Below are 17,047 nucleotides of genomic sequence, written 5' to 3'. Positions count from 1 at the left end.
CTTGGAAAGTTACTGTTTTACTTTCCACACAAGCCAAGCATATAAATATCATGCTTTGTTGCAGGAGAGTCAAAAGGAAGTGAGTGTCAATTCTTTTTCAGCATCGTAAAGGATGCAGTTTGAGAGGCACCTGGATGACCCTGCACAGGCCTCTTGCTGTAGGTGGAGATCAAGGCTTTTCATTTCACATCTTCAAAAACTCTTTTTTCACCACAGGAGGGAACCCCCAAGGAAGGTTTGCCCTGGGCCTCGTGCAGAGCGAATGGAAGGTCTACGTGAAGAGACCTCTAGATAGAGAAGAACAAGACATTTACTTCCTCAATATCACCGCCACTGATGGGCTCTTTGTCACTCAGGCCATGGTGGAAGTGACTGTCAGTGATGTGAATGACAACAGCCCAGTGTGTGATCAGGTGAGATTTGCGGCTGTGTCGGATATATCACTGCTTTTTACTCTGCTTATCTAAAATTAAGTCAAAACCCATTTCACTTTTCTCCTTAAGACCAGGCTGCTTTCTCATCTTATATTCTTAATTAATGAGCTCCAAATGGATATAAGAGGGTAAGAGGTGGACTCTAGGATGAAATATTATAAACATGAAAAGAGTATAGTTAGCACGATCAGTACCTAATTCTGCCCACCAAAAAAATCAAACAAACAAAAAAATGAAACCAGGAGTCTCAAAATTAAATAATTTTTAAGGACTCATAAAGGACACTATGAATTTTTCTGTCTGAATCACCTATTTCATAAAAGAAGAATGGACCACTCAAAAGTATGAATTACGTTTTTTGTATAAGTTTACACAGCTTGTTGGTAGCAACGTTGATAATGAAGCTGGGTTTCCAGACCCCTTATGGTGGCCTTTCCACCACAGTTCAAAATGTGACAACGAATGCAAGGTGCCAGTAATTGATTTTATTTCCTTTCTTACCAAAATTAAATCACCCTTCATTTACCTTTTCCTTACATGTGGATTGAGAGACAGTATTGGTGTTCTTTAGCTTAGAAAAGTGTTGCAAATAGATTTAGTCTCTCATACTAATGCCAGATGTTAGTAGTGGCTCTTTAAAGAGTTGAAGGGTCCCAAGGACTAAGAGGGGCATGATCAATATGTGATGTGGGTCATGGTTCCACAGGGGTGGGGATTTTTGTCTGTTTTCTTCTCCGTTGTACTTCTAACATCTCAGTGGTACCTAGCACATAGTAGGTGCCCAATCAGTAGTTGTTGATGATGAGCATAGGAGGGGCAGAGCAAGAGATATTCTCTGTTTCATCATATGGCATAAGATGATTCTGTGGTAAAGGAAAAACGTAGCTGAAGATAAATTATGCAAATGCATTTTTAAAGAAATCATTTATAATGCTAAATATGACAACTGCCCCACAAATACTAATGATTCAATTACTTTTCTTTACCTTTGCCTAGGTTGCATATACAGCATTATTTCCTGAAGACATTCCATCAAACAAAATCATCCTGAAGGTCAGTGCCAAGGATGCTGATATTGGATCCAATGGAGATATACGATACTCACTCTATGGATCTGGAAACAATGAATTTTTTCTAGATCCACAAAGTGGTAAGGCGAAATTTATTCTTTGGGTAAATGCCATTGTTAATCCATGAGAGAAGTTAAACTCTCACATGGTCTTATCACTAGGGCATAGTTAGTATACAAGAGCCTTGATATGATGCCCTGCTATCTTGGACTCTTAAGAAATACCAGTAGCACATGGTGTTTGGAGGACAGAAACCTCATTTGGCCTATAAAACTTGCCCTGACTTTACCTACATTTAGCAGCACCAAGTAATCAGATGTGTCTGTTTGCTTCTCCTCTTTCTCATATCCACGGGTTAAAGCAGCTGACCTATAAATAGCATAAATAGAATTCTATCACAAATGCAAGTTTCCATGCAAACCAGACAGTAGTGCATAGTAAGGAGAGTTTTGCCCTGTTGAAATCCCTTCTGGGTGCCTATGCTTATTAACATACTTGTCTGGTTTTTATTCATCATTCCTCTCTAGTTTCTCCAAAGCTATGAGTCCTCAGACTTGCTTACATATTGAGGTAAAATTTATAAGGTGAAAGGTTATGTACCCTAAAGGCAGACGCCTGCCTTGAAGGCCATAGATAATGGAAAAGGCATTTTCTATGGAGGTAAATTATCTCAGTGTTGTGTATTGGATGGCCCATCCATTGACAATTTTTAAATGAAGGGTAAAGATTGAATAATTTGCATATTTCCAGTGTTGTGTTCATCATAATGAACAATAACTAATTTCTGAGTCTCCAGAAGGTATTAGCTCCTCCCTAGCTCTCTCCCATGTCTGGTGCATCTTACTGGGAAGGGTTTAGCTACATAACAATATGCTACTTGGCTAAAGAGGCCTGGCAATTTTTTATTGAATAGGTAACATTTATTAACTACTAGACCTAAAAGTACTTTACGGGATATTTGTGTTCGATTCCAAGATGAACCAAGCAAAGCATCCCCAAGGAATATTGTATTCCAGTGGAGAAGACAGAGCTGTAAGTCAATACTAATAATAACAGAAAAAACAACAATAATAGTGAAAGGCAGAATGAGTGCCCGGGAGAGATATCAGGAGAGATATATCTGGGCACAGAGGAAGAAGTAGCTAATATTCTGATAAGAGGGAAGGAGAAACTTTTAAAGCAGAGCTGGCATTTGAAATGAGCCAGGATTCTAGGAGCTAAAGCAGGACACTGCCAGTCATGGGGGCAGTGAGGGCAGAGAGCACGGCACATCCAGGGAAAGCTGTGTACCACATTGTCACTGGTCAGAGGAGCCACAGAATGGCTCATGAGAAAAGTGGTGGAAAAATAACTTTAGGTCAGATTTTGGAGGGTCTTGAATGCCCAACTGAAAAAACACTGGGTGTTTTGGAGAAGGGGAAAATGATCCAGGCTAGATTTGAGAACTGGCTGCAGTCAGGAAGCCATAGGAGGAACAGCTTTATAAGTATAGATGGCTTCGTCCCAATGACTTCTACTAATTTTGTTAAGAGTACATAATAATATTTCATGAGTCCTACTTTTCACCAAACAGTATTTATTCAGGTCTGTCACTGTGCTTATTGCCATTATCCATTGAAATTTAGGTTAACAAGAATAACAAAATCCCCACAGGGGCTGACACTCAGGACCAGTACAGCTATCTGAGTGATTAAAATACAGACATAACCTCCCTCCATGTTGGTTGCCAAAGAGCTGCTGCTTTAAGGTTCTCAGATAACCCCCCACTGGAATCCTCCCCCAACAGCCACAGGCCCTACCACCATCCAGCAAGTGGGGTTCATCTGGCACAGTAGGACTCCTTCATGACCTCTTTCTGCTAAAGCCAGCCTGTTTTGACTGTTTTTCTCTAAAAGATGGGGTAAAAAAAATGTTAAATATCTGGAAGCAGACAGACTGCCCCTTCTGAATTTACAAATCATTGACCTGATTGACAGTCAGAGAACTGAGGATACTGGTCCATTCTTCATGCTTTTTCTGGAGAAAATCCAGAAACAAGGCCGATCTCCAGAGCAGTTCTTAAGATGTTTAAAGAGGTATGGAGCTTCTCCATGCTGCCAAGAGAAGGAATCCCTGAAACAAGAGGCTTCACAGTGGGATTAATTCATCTGAAGGTCATACAGTTGGTTTTTTTGTTGCGTCCAGAATCCCATCACTTTTTCCCTGATGCTTAAAAAAATTGAACTTGCTCGATTTTTCAAAGCATGAGGCACTGGAGCCAAATGTCAGCGATCCTTCCTGTACTGGGGATTCTGTATGCACAATAATTGATTCTCTGCTCTTCAAAGAAAGACAGTTTTTGAAAAGCTAGGCCATTTATTTTCACAGGTGAGTTAAAAACTTTGGTTCTGTTGGACCGGGAGAGGGTCCCTGAATACAGCCTCATCGCCAGGGCCACCGACGGGGGTGGCAGGTTCTGCCAGTCTGACGTCCGTCTGATCCTGGAGGATGTGAACGATAACCCCCCAGTGTTTTCGTCCGACCACTATAACGCCTGTGTCTATGAGAACACAGCCACCAAGGCTCTGTTGACCAGAGTTCAAGCAGTAGATCCCGATGTCGGTAAGTCAGCTGCACTGATGGGATGTCTCCCTGTTTGTACATTTGACACATCTTCAGGTGCTACCTGTCCTTTAGTTTCATCAGCCCACCTTGGCTCCTTACCATGAAAACAAGTACATTAAACCACATTTCAGCTCTTCCACTGACACACTTCATATGCACAAGAGAACTCTACAAGGCATCTTCCCGCCTCTTTCTAGGATTTGAAGAAGTGATACTATGAATTCCTTTACCTTTTAACAAAGAGCTTGGGGTTTGCATTTTTTTTAACCTTTAGCATAAAAATAATAGCTTTCTTACTTGCCCATTCCTCCTGAACATAGTTAAAATGCTGTGTTGTGGGCTTCCCTGGTGGCACAGTGGTTGAGAGTCCGCCTGCCGATGCAGGGGACATGGGTTCGTGCCCTGGTCTGGGAAGGTCCCACATGCCGCGGAGCAGCTAGGCCCATGAGCCATGCCCACTGGGCCTGCGCATCCGGAGCCTGTGCTCCACAATGGGAGAGGCCACAACAGTGAGAGGCCCGCGTACTGCAAAAAAAAAAAAAAAAAAAAAAAAAAATGCTGTGTTTTGTGGCAGGGAGAATTCATTTCCATTTCTATAAAGAATTGCATCCCATGCTTTAGCTGAAATATGACAATCTCGATTTATGGTGGTACCCATAGTGCAAAGACCAATTACGAAATGTGCTGCCAGTCCAATGTGGATTTTTTTTAACTGCCGTTTTCCAGAGTATTTTGCTCATATAAACTGACATTACTAGGAGGCGTGTGGGTGTGGGCGATAAGAAGGAATTAGAATTGAAAGTTGTTAATAAAGTTTGTGTTCCAATCCACTTTACATAATGAGATGGTGAGTTAGAAAAGATCAGAGTTAATTGCTAGGTAGTCCTTCTGAGAATGCATAAGTTATTGAGGTGACTGCATGATGGAATCTAAATACGAAAGGGCATATAGACAGCCTCTTGGTTGTGCATTTTAAAAGCTGTAAATCAGGGGACTGGGGAATGATGGGGTGTGTCTGTTATGCTAAACAGGCCTTTATATAATTCAGGGTGTTATTGTTTAATTCTGAATTGAAAGAAAAATTATTGGACTAATGGAAAAGTAAATACATGATAATTAGTTGAAAACAAATGTAGAGCCCAGGGCCCCTGCATATTTCCCCTTAGAGAAATTAGTGGCTACACTATGAATTATTGTTCTTACATCATTAGCATAATTTTTGAGGCTGAGAACCAACACTTTAAAATCTGCATATTGTAAAGCTTGGTTTAAAAAAAATGATATTATTTTTGGCTGTGACACGTGGCTTATGGGATCTTAGCTCCCCGACCAGGGATCAAACCCGGGCCCTTGGCAGTGAAAGCGCCGAGTCCTAACCACTAGACCACCAGGGAATTCCGGAAAAGACCCTTTTATTGATTTATAATTATGTAATACTTACAAATACTCTTTTTTAAATGAGGATTGGAAAACATTCTGTGGACTCTTGATAGCAGACTTTTGGGGAAAAGAGGACAGAAATCATGCAAATGAATCATTAATAATTTAAATTTGACTCTGAGAATGTGTAATTGGGCCAGAGATGAAATTTTAAGATCTAAAAATTTTTTAATTTAAATTAACATTTCAATTTTAAAAAATTGGAGTTTTTCTACTCACCTCCTTCCTGAAGGAACTGGGTATGCTCTATGTACTAGAGACTGTACAGAACACAGAGGGAGTCTGATCAGTGCACATGATGTTTCAGACAGCGGAGGTGGGGAGAAGTTATTGACTCACAGATATGGTTGTGCTGGAGGGTATGCAGTTAGCTCCATCCTTCTCACTTCTTCTGAGTCAGCTGTCCGGGTTGGCAGTTGGGGAAGAAGGGTTGACCAGACTCTGGGCATTAGCAGGACAGAGATGATAAAGCCTTTCAAAGACCAAACCCAGAATAACGACCTTATCAGCACCTCCCTCTGCTCATTTGCACTAATTAGCAAAAAATTAGCTTACGCTCAGAGCTTCAAACAGACACGGAGGTTATGAGTGCTGCTCATATAAGATGTGTTCACCAGGCTATTGTATTTGCTTCTGGAAAACCAGAGCATAGGAAACCAGATTCTGGGTCATATTCTCAGTTTTTGTAGAATTCATTTAGCTTAAAAAAAATAAAAACTAAGACAGTCGGGAAAGAACAAATGAACACCTCTAAAAAGGCAAGCTGAGCACCTGCTATTTCCAGGCACCATGCTGAGGAGGTGGGTGTGAAGGTCTTGTTCAGAGCCTGCAGGGGGATTCCAGAGTCAAACCCACATTCTCCAGAGTCCCGGGTGTCAGTGACTGGGGGCTCATGCCATTTTCATTAGCAGCCTGATTCCCCATTTCTCCATCTTCTGTAAGGCAGCACAGAGGAGCGTTGAGCCGCATACTGAGATGACCAGTTTGCGGAGTGGGCGAATCATCTGGTGGCCAAACTCAGCCTCTGGCCTGAAGCTGAGTTTGCACATGAATCGTTAAGACTGAATCCAGCCCTCCAATATCTTTAGTTTGGCTTACATACAGTGTTCCAAAAAGTTTGAATTAATTGTCAATAAAAGTCAAGAGATATTTATTTAAATTTTCAATTTCTGGCATTTTCTAAAAACAGCACTCAGACGACTCAGCAATTCCAGGTGCACAGTCCCACCATGGTAGGAGCCTAATAGCAGCTCCCTCCTTGATACCAGCCAGTTCTCACCCTCCCAATCCCCAGCCATCTCACTTACTTATGTTACCACTTGACTTCATAGGCCCCTCTCTAAAGTGACAAGGAAATGTCTGATTTTTAAAGAACTTTTAATTTTGAAATAATCATAGGTTCACAGGAAGTTGCCAAAAACAAAAATGTACAGGAGGTGGCATGTACTTTTCACCCAACCCTTTCTCCCAATGATACCATCTTGCATAACTGTAATACACTCAGATTTTGGCGCAGGTGCGTGTGTGTGTGGTTGTGTGTGTGTGGTTGTGTGTGTGTGTGGTTGTGTGTGTGTGTGTGTGTGGTTGTGTGTGTGGTTGTGTGTGTGTGTGGTTCTATGCAGTTTTATCACCTGTGCAGCTTCATGTAACCACCACACCCACCTCCTCTGCACACTTCCTTCCCAGTCTCTAATCCCTGGCAACCACTAATCTCCGTATCTATAATTTTGTTATTTCACAAATGTTATTTAAATGGAATCGTGTAGTTTGTCACCTTTTGAAAATGGCCTTTTTCACTCCGCATCATGCCTTTGAGATCCATCCAAGTGGTCTAATTGGTTTCTGACCCTAGTGAAGAACATTGGTTCCATTTGTAAAAATGACAGGGCTATTTGGTTCATGAAACTTCTTCTGTTAAGCATATTCCTTTACCTAAAGTTACAAACGATTTCAACAGCATTTGGCTGCAGTATATACTAAGTCACTATAAACTGCAGAAAAAAGACAAAGATATATTAATCTGAAATCCAATTCCATTGCTTCATAAATTCAAAACGCTTACAGTGACTTGCTAACTTTTCATATCCTGGTTTCCTAATTTTAAAAAATATTATTGCTTTTAGCCAAGCAACTCTTTTCCTATGCCAAATTCATTATTCATAATGAACCAACTGCCTAGGTCAGGAATAAAATAAAAACAGAGGAAGACAAGACCATTTTAGCACCCAATTTATGAGTTCTAAGAAATAGCATGGCAACTGTCTAGATTTCAGCATTAAATTCTTAGTTTTCCTGTAAAGTGGAAACATCCTCAATCCCATGAACTAATGACACGACTTTATGGCCTAACATTTATAAAAATTTAATCATTTCAGTAAAGATTAGGAGACCTTTTGTTGCACCACCTCTTTGGGGTTAATATGTTACTATTTATCGTACCTCTTAAGGTAGGAATTGTGTCCAGGTTCTCAATTTTGAGGGTTTTTTAAGCTAGCAAAGGGCATATGCAGAGGTGAAAATCGGAGCCAAAATCTGTGACCATTTTAGACAAAGTGACATGGAAATAAAATGTAAACTTGCACTGGAAAATATGCCAGAGACCATGATTTATTGAGAGGCTAATGTCCAGATATTTGAGATTCAAGAGGACATATTTTTCCTCTTATGGATCAGGGACATAAAGCAAGGAAATGTTCCAATGAGCAACTCACTCCTTTCCTGTAAAATATTTCCTACAAAGTTTAGAACTTCTTTCAGGGATTTTGGAGAAACTTGGAAGCTTGTAACATGCATTACATTTATTTTCCATTCAATATAACTGATATTTAATGAGTAGCTATGTAGCAGGCATTCTAGAAGTAACTATACAAGGAACGTGCAGTGACAGGCCCAGGTTCTATGCAGTAGTGAAGGGCATGAATCAGCAACACATAGACCTTGAATAAAAGGCAGAGCTCACAGAATGAATGGGATTCAACAGGCAGAGGGAGAAAGGCCTTCAAGAAGACAGGAACCAGGGGGATGAAGTTGCAAAGCTGGGAAACTCTGGACCCAATTAAATAGTTGGGAGATCATCACATGGTCAAGGACAGAGAGAAGGCAGTGAGATGAGAGAAGGCATCTGGGCCTGATTGTGGTGGTTCACAAAGACCAGGAATTGTGTGCTTAAACCAATAGATAGAAAAGAACCACCCAGCACTTTGGAGAAAAGAAATTCATCAGTTCTGGTTTTGGGAAATGCTAATCTGATAGGAGCATCTAATATGGGTGTTAGGAAATCTTCTAGGAGAGTATCAAGAGAGATCACAGGGGCCAAAATTCGAGTAGTAGCTTTGGGATTTAAAAGGAAGGAGCAGGGACTTCCCTGGTGGTCCAGTGGCTAAGACTCCATGCTCCCAATGCAGGGGGCCCAGAATTGATCCCTGGTCGGGGAACTAGATCCCCCATGCCATAACTAAGAGTTCACATGCCGTAACTAAAGATCCCGCATGCTGCAATGAAGATCCTACACACGGCAACAAAGATACCGCATACCGCAACTAACACCCGGCACAGGCAAATAAATAAATAAAAGGAAGGAGCAGAGGAGAGAGAGATTTTACACGTGAAATCTGTCTATTTTGGTGCTGACTGGATTGAAGGCACAATGGACAGGCTAGACAAGAACTCAAACTCGTGCACCAGGTGCAGGTGCTGCTTGCACAGAAATAGCTTAGGTGGCCTGAAACAGGACCTGATGTAGAAAGATGAAAAACTGGAGACACATTGGGAATTAAAGTACAGTCCTTCAGGAAAATGTCAGGAATAAAGATAACAAGTTTGTTAATCATGACAGAGTAGGGAGGCTTTGCCTTCGAGGGGTTTACAGTCATAGTGGGAAACAGGCAAGCACAAAAGAACATTCAAAGAAAAATGGAATCAATGTTATAATAGAGTTGCATCTGTAAAAGTAGGAATTTTGCTTATTTTTAAATTTAATTTCTATTTTATATTGGACTACAGTTGATCTACAATGTTGTGTTAGTTTCAGGTGTACAGTAAAGTGATTCAGTTATACATATGCCTATATTCATTCTTTTGCAGATTTTTTCCCATATAGGTTATTAAAGAATATTGAGTAGAGTTCCCTACACTATATAGCAGGTCTTTGTTGATTATCTGTTTTATATATAGTAGTGTGTATATGTTAATCCCAGACTCTTAATTTATCCCTCCCCTTTGGTAATCATAAGTTTGTTTTCAAAGTCTGTGAGTCTGTTTCAGTTTTGTAAATAAGTTCATTTGTACCATTCTTTTATATTCCACATATAAGCAATATCATATGATATTTGTCTTTCTCTGTCTGACTTACTTCACTTAGTATGATAATTTCTAGGTCCATCCATGTTGCTGCTAATGACATTATTTCATTCTTATTTGTGGTTAAGTAATATTCCGTTGTATATATGTACCACATCGTTTTGTCCATTCCTCTTTCAATGGACATTTAGGTTGCTTCCATGTCTTGGCTTTGTAACTAGTGCTGCAATGAACATTGGGGTGCATTTATCTTTTGGGATTATGATTTTCTCTGGAAAAAATAGGGATTTTGTAACGATTAGTCAATACATGTAAAATGATAGCACAGGTCCCTGTGGGAACATGAAAACATGAGCAATGAATTTTCAAGTGGGACAATTCAGGAAGAATTCACAAAGTGGTATTAGGATTTAAGTTGGGTTTTAAGGGTTGGGGCTTTTCAGAGACCTTCAAGATGTCGGAAGAGTAAGGTGTGGAGATCACCTTCCTCCCCACAAATACATCAGAAATACATCTACATGTGGAACAACTCCTACAGAAAACCTACTGAATGCTGACAGAAGACCTGAGACCTCCCAAAAGGCAAGAAATTCCCCTCGTACCTGGGTAGGGCAAAAGAAAAAAACAGACAAAAGAATAGGGATGGGACCTGAACCAGTGGGAGGGAGCTGTGAAGGAGGAATGGTTTCCACACACTAGGAAGCCCCTTCACTGGCGGAGAGGGGGGTTGACAGGGGGGAAGCTTCGGAGCCACGGAGGAGAGCACAGCAACAGGGGTGCAGAGGGCAAAGCGGAGAGATTCCTGCACAGAGGATCAGTGCTGACCAGCACTTACCAGCCCGAGAGGCTTGTCTGCTCACCTGCTGGGATGGGCGGGGGCTGGGAGCTGAGGCTTGGACTTCGAAGGTCAGATCCCAGGGAGAGGACTGGGGTTGGCTGCATAAACACAGCCTGAAGGGGGCTAGTGCACCACAGCTAGCCGGGAGGGAGTCCGGGAAAAGTTCTGGAACTGCCTAAGAGGCAAGAGACCATTGTTTTGGGGTGCCTGAGGAGAGGTGATTCAGAGCACCACCTAAACGAGCTCCAGAGACAGGTGTGAGCTGTGGCTGCCAGGGCAGACACCAGAGACGGGCATGAAATGTTAAGGCTGCTGCTGCAGCCACCAAGAAGCCTGTGTGCAAGCACAGGTCACTCTCCACACCTACCCTCCCGGGAGCCTGTGCAGCCCACCACTGCCAGGGTCCCGTGATCCAGGGACAACTTCCCCGGGAGAACACATGATGCACCTCAGGCTGGTGCAACATCACGCGGGCCTCTGCCACCATAGGCTTGCCCCTCATCCATACCCCTCCCTCCCCCCCGGCCTGAGTGAGCCAGAGCCCCTGAATCAGCTGCTACTTTAACCCTGTCCTGCCTGAGCGAAGAACAGACACCCTCAGGCGACCTACATGCAGACGTGGGGCCAATCTAAAGCTGAACCCCAGGAGCTGTGCGAACAAAGAAGAGAAAGGGAAATCTCTCCCAGCAGCCTCAGGAGCAGTAGATTAAATCTCCACAATCAACTTGATGTACCCTGCATCTCTAGAATACCTGAATAGACAATGAATCATCCCAAAATTGAGGTACTGGACCTTGGGAGCAATGATCTACATATATATATATATATTTCCTTTTTCTCTTTTTGTGAGTGTGTATGTGTATGTGTATGTGAGTGATTTTGTCTGTACAACTTTGCTTTTACAATTTGTCCTAGGGTACTCTCTGTCTGTTTACTTTTATTTTTATTTTTTTTAAGTATAGTTTTTAGCACTTGTTATCATTGGTGGATTTGTTTTTTCATTTGGTTGCACTTTTCTTTCTTTTCTTTTTTTAATTACATTTTAATTTTTAATATTTTCCTTTATTTTAATTATTTCATTTTATTTTATTTTATTGTTTTCTTTCTTTCTTTCTTTTTTTCTCCCTTTTCTTCTGAGCCATGTGGCTGACAGGGTCTTGGTGCTCTGGCTGGGTGTCAGGCCTGTGCTTCTGAGGTTGGAGAGCAAAGTTCAGGACATTGGTCCACCAAAGACCTCCCAGCTCCATGTAATATCAAGATCTCCATCTCAACACTAAGACCCAGCTCCAGTCAACCATGAGCAAGCTACAGTGCTGGACACCCTATGCCAAACAACTAGCAAGACAGGAACACAACCCCACCCACTGGCAGAGAGGCTGCCTAAAATCATAATAAGGTGACAGACACCCCAAAATACACCACTGGACACAGTCCTGCCCACCAGAAACACAATATGCAGCCTCATCCACCAGAAAATAGGCACTAGTCCCCTCCACTAAGAAGACTACACAACCCACTGAACCAACCTTAGCCACTGGGGGCAGACACCAAAAACAATGGGAACTATGAACCTGCAGCCTGTGAAAAAGTGACCCCAAACACAGTAAATTAAGCAAAATGAGAATACAGAGAAACATACAGAAGATGAAGTAGCAAAGTAAAAACCCACCAGACCAAACAAATGAAGAGGAAATATGCAGTCTACCTGAAAAAGAACCAGAACAATGATAGTAAAGACGATCCAAAATCTTGGAAATAGAATGGAGAATATACAATAAACGTTTAAAAAGGACCTAGAAGAGCTAAAGAGCAAACAAACAATGGTGAATAACACAATAAATGAAATTAAAAATTCTCTAAAGGGATCAATAGCAGAATAACTGAGGCAGAAAAAATGGATAAGTGACCTGGAAGATAAAATAGTAGAAATAACTACTGCAGAGCAGAAAAAAGAAAAAACAATGAAAAGAAGTGAGGACAGTCTCAAAGACCTCTGGGACAACATGAAACACACCAATATTTGAATTATAGGGGACCCAGAAGAAGAAGAGAAAAAGAAAGGGGCTGAGAAAATATTTGAAGAGATTATAGTCGAAAACTTCCCTAATATGGGAAAGCAAATAGTCAATCAAGTCGAGAAAGTGCTGAGAGTCCCATGCAGGATAAATCCAAGTGAAACATACCAAGACACATATTAATCAAACTATCAAAAATTAAATACAAAGAACAAATATTAAAAGCAACAAGGGAGGGCTTCCCTGGTGGTGCAGTGTTTGAGAGTCCACCTGCTGATGCAGGGGACGTGGATTTGTGCCCCGGTCCGGGAGGACCCCACATGCTGCAGAGAGGCTGGGCCTGTGAGCCATGGCTGCTGAGCCTGTGCATCCAGAACCTGTGCTCTGCAACAGGAGAGGCCACAACAGTGAGAGGCCCGCGTACCGCCAAAAAAAAAAAAAAAAAAAAGCAGCAAGGGAAAAGCAACAAATAACATAAAAAGAGATCCCCATAAGGTTAACAGCTGATCTTTCAGCAGAAACTCTGCAAGCCAGAAGGGAGTGGCAGGACATATTTAAAATGATGAAAGGGAAAAACCTACTACCAAGATTACTCTACCCAGCAAGGATCTCATTAAGATTCGATGGAGAAATTAAAACCTTTACAGACAAGCAAAACCTAACAGAATTCAGCACCACAAAACCAGCTTTACAACGAATGCTAAAGGAAGTTCTCTAGGCAGGAAACACAAGAGAAGGAGAAGACCTACAATAAAAAACCCAAGACAATTAAGAAAATGATAATACGAACATAAATATTGATAATAACCTTAAATGTAAATGGGTTAAATGCTCCAACCAAAAGACATAGACTGGCTGAATGGATACAAAAACCAGACCCATATATATGCTGTCTACAAGAGACCCACTTCAGACACAGGGACACATACAGACTGAAAGTGAGGGGATGTAAAAGATATTCCATGCAAATGGAACTCAAAAGAAAACTGGAGTAGCAATTCTCATATCGACAAAACAGACTTTAAGACAAAGACTATTACAAGAGACAAAGAAGGACACAACATAATGATCAATGGACAATTTGAGAAGAAGATATAACAATTGTAAATATTTATGCACCCAACATAGGAGCACCTCAATACATAGGCAAATGTTAACAGCCATAAAACCGGAAATTGACAGTAATACACTCATAGTAGGGGACTTTAACACTCCACTTTCACCAATGGACAAACCATCCAAAATGAAAATAAATAGGGAAACACAAGCTTTAAATGATACATTAAACAAGATGGACTTAATTGATATTTATAGGACATTCCATCGGAAAACAACAGAATACACTTTCTTCTCAAGTACTCATGGAGCATTCTCCAGGATAGATCATATCTCGGGTCACAAATCAAGCGGTGGTAAATGTAAGAAAATTGAAATTGTATCAAGTATCTTTTCCGACCACAATGCTTTGAGACTAGATATCAATTACAGGAAAAAAATCTGTGAAAATTACAAACACATGGAGGCTAAACAATATACTACTAAATAACCAAGAGATAACTAAAGAAATCAAAGAGGAAATCAAAAAATTCATAGAAACAAATGACAATGAAAACACGATGACCCAAAACCTATGGGATGCAGCAAAAGCATTTCTAAGCAGGAAGTATATAGCAATATAATCCTACCTCAAGAAACAAGAAACATCTCAAATAAACAACCTAACCTTACACCTAAAGCAATTAGAGAAAGAAGAACAAAAAGACACCAAAGTTAGCAGAAGGAAAGAAATCATAAAGATCAGATCAGAAATAAATGAAAAAGGAATGAAGGAAACAATAGCAAAGATCAATAAAACTAAAACCTGGTTCTTTGAGAAGATAAACAAAATTGATAACAATTAGCCACACTCATCAAGAAAAAAAGAAGACTGAAATCAATAGAATTAGAAATGGAAAAGGAGAAGTAATAACTGACATTGCTGAAATACAAAGGATCATGAGAGTTTACTACAAGCAACTATATGCCAATAAAATGGACAATCTGGAAGAAACTGACAAGTTCTTAGAAAAGCACAACCTTCCAAGACTGAACCAGGAAGAAATAGAAAATATAAACAGACCAATCACAAACACTGAAATTGAGACTGAGATTTAAAATATTCCCACAAACACAGGCACAGGACCAGATGGCTTCACAGACGAATTCTATCAAACATTTAGAGAAGAGCTAACACCTATCCTTCTCAAACTCTTGCAAAATATAGCAGAGAAAGGAACACTCCCAAACTCATTCTACGAGGCCACAATCACCCTGATACCAAAACCAGACAAAGATGTCACAAAAAAAGAAAACTACAGGCCAATATCACTGATGAACATAGATGCAAAAATCCTCAACAAAATACTAGCAAATAGAATCCAACAGCACATTTAAAGGATCATACACCATGATCAAGTGTGGTTTATCCCAGGAATAATCCCAGAAAAGATTCTCCAATACACACAAATCAATCAATGTGATATACCATATTAACAAATTGAAGGATAAAAACCATATGATCATCTCAACAGATGCAGAAAAAGCTTTCAACAAAATTCAACACCCATTTATGATAAAAACCCGCCAGAAAGTAGGCATAGAGGGAACTTACCTCAACATAATAAAGGCCATATATGACAAACCCACAGCTAACATCATTCTCCATGGTGAAAAACTGAAACCATTTCCACTAAGATTAGGAACAAGACAAGGTTGCCCACTGTCACCACTGTTATTCAATATAGTATTTCAAGTTTTAGCCACAGCCATCAGAGAAGAAAAAGAAATAAAAGGAATCCAAATCAGAAGAGAAGAAGTAAAGCTGTCAGTGTTTGCAGAGGACATGACACTGTCTATACATAGAGAATCCTAAAGACGCTGCCAGAAAACTACTAGAACTAATCAATGAATTTGGTAAAGTAGCAGGATACAAAATTAATGCACAGAAATCTCCTATACACTAATGATGAAAAATCTGAAAGAGAAATTAAGGAAACACTCCCATTTACCACTGCAACAACAAAAAAAAATACCTAGGAATAAACCTACCTAGGGAGACAAAAGACCTGTATGCAGAAAACTATAAGACACTGATGAAAGAAATTAAAGATGATACAAACAGATGGTGAGATATACCATGTTCTTGGATTGGAAGAATCAACATTGTGAAAATGACTATACTACCCAAAGCAATCTACAGATTCAATGCAATCCCTATCAAACTACCAATGGAATTTTTCAAAGAAGTAGAACAAGAAATTTCACAATTTGTATGGAAACACGAAAGACCCCCAATAGCCAAAGCAATCTTGAGAAAGAAAAATGGAGCTGGAGGAATCAGGCTCCCTGACTTCAGACTATACTACAAAGCTACAGTAATCAAGACAGTATGGTACTGGCACAAAAACAGAAATATAGATCAATGGAACAGGATAGAAAGCCCAGAGATAAAACCATGCTCATATGGTCACCTTATTTTTGATAAAGGAGGCAAGAATATACAATGGAGAAAAGACAGCCTCTTCAATAATTGGTGTTGAGAAAACTGGACAGCTACATGTAAAAGAATGAAATTAGAACACTCCCTAACACCATACACAAAAATAAACTCAAAATGGATTAAAGACCTAAATGTAAGGCCAGGCACTATAAAACTCTTAGAGGAAAACATAGACAAAACACTCTACGATATAAATCACAGCAAGATCCTTTTTGACCCAATTCCTAGAGAAATGAATATAAAAACAATAATAAACAAATGGGACCTACTGAAACTTAATAGCTTTTGCACAGCAAAGGAAACCATAAACAAGACGAAAAGACAACCCCTAGAATGGGAGAAAATATTTGCTAATGAAGCAACTGACAAAGGATTAATCTCCAAAATATACAAGGAGCTCATGCAGCTCAATATCAAGAAAACAGCCCAATACAAAAATGGGCAGAAGACCTAAATAGATAGTTTCTCCAAAGAAGATACACAGATTGCCAACAAAGGCATGAAAGAATGCTCAACATCACTAATCATCAGAGAGATGCAAATCAAAACTACAAAGAGGTATCACCTCACACTGGTCCAAATGGCCATCATCAAAAAATCTACAAACAATAAATGCTGGAGGGCGTGTGGAGAAAAGGGAACCCTGTTGCACTGTGGGTGGGAATGTCATTTGATACAGCCACTATGGAGAACAGTATGGACGTTCCTTAAAAAACTAAAAATAGAACTACCATACAACCCAGCAATCCCACTACTGGGCATATACCCTGAGAAAACCACAATTCAGAAAAGAGTCATGTACCAAAATG

At 40.3% G+C, this 17,047-nt stretch overlaps 1 protein-coding gene across 1 annotated transcript in view; it reads left to right on the top strand.

Moving 5' to 3' along the window:
* Nucleotides 1–17,047, top strand: part of FAT3 (FAT atypical cadherin 3) — a 714,507-nt gene that overhangs the window by 620,032 nt on the left and 77,428 nt on the right. Inside the window, exons 12-14 of the mRNA XM_060103563.1 lie at nt 217–413; nt 1,431–1,584; nt 3,872–4,105. Coding sequence (XP_059959546.1) covers nt 217–413; nt 1,431–1,584; nt 3,872–4,105 — 585 coding nt within the window. The remainder of the gene's footprint in view (nt 1–216; nt 414–1,430; nt 1,585–3,871; nt 4,106–17,047) is intronic.

This window comes from Mesoplodon densirostris, chromosome 7 (assembly GCF_025265405.1).
Source record: "Mesoplodon densirostris isolate mMesDen1 chromosome 7, mMesDen1 primary haplotype, whole genome shotgun sequence".
Classification (NCBI taxonomy): Eukaryota; Metazoa; Chordata; class Mammalia; order Artiodactyla; family Ziphiidae; genus Mesoplodon; species Mesoplodon densirostris.
Note: the sequence above shows the minus strand (reverse complement) of the source record. Positions and strands in the feature narration are given on the sequence as shown.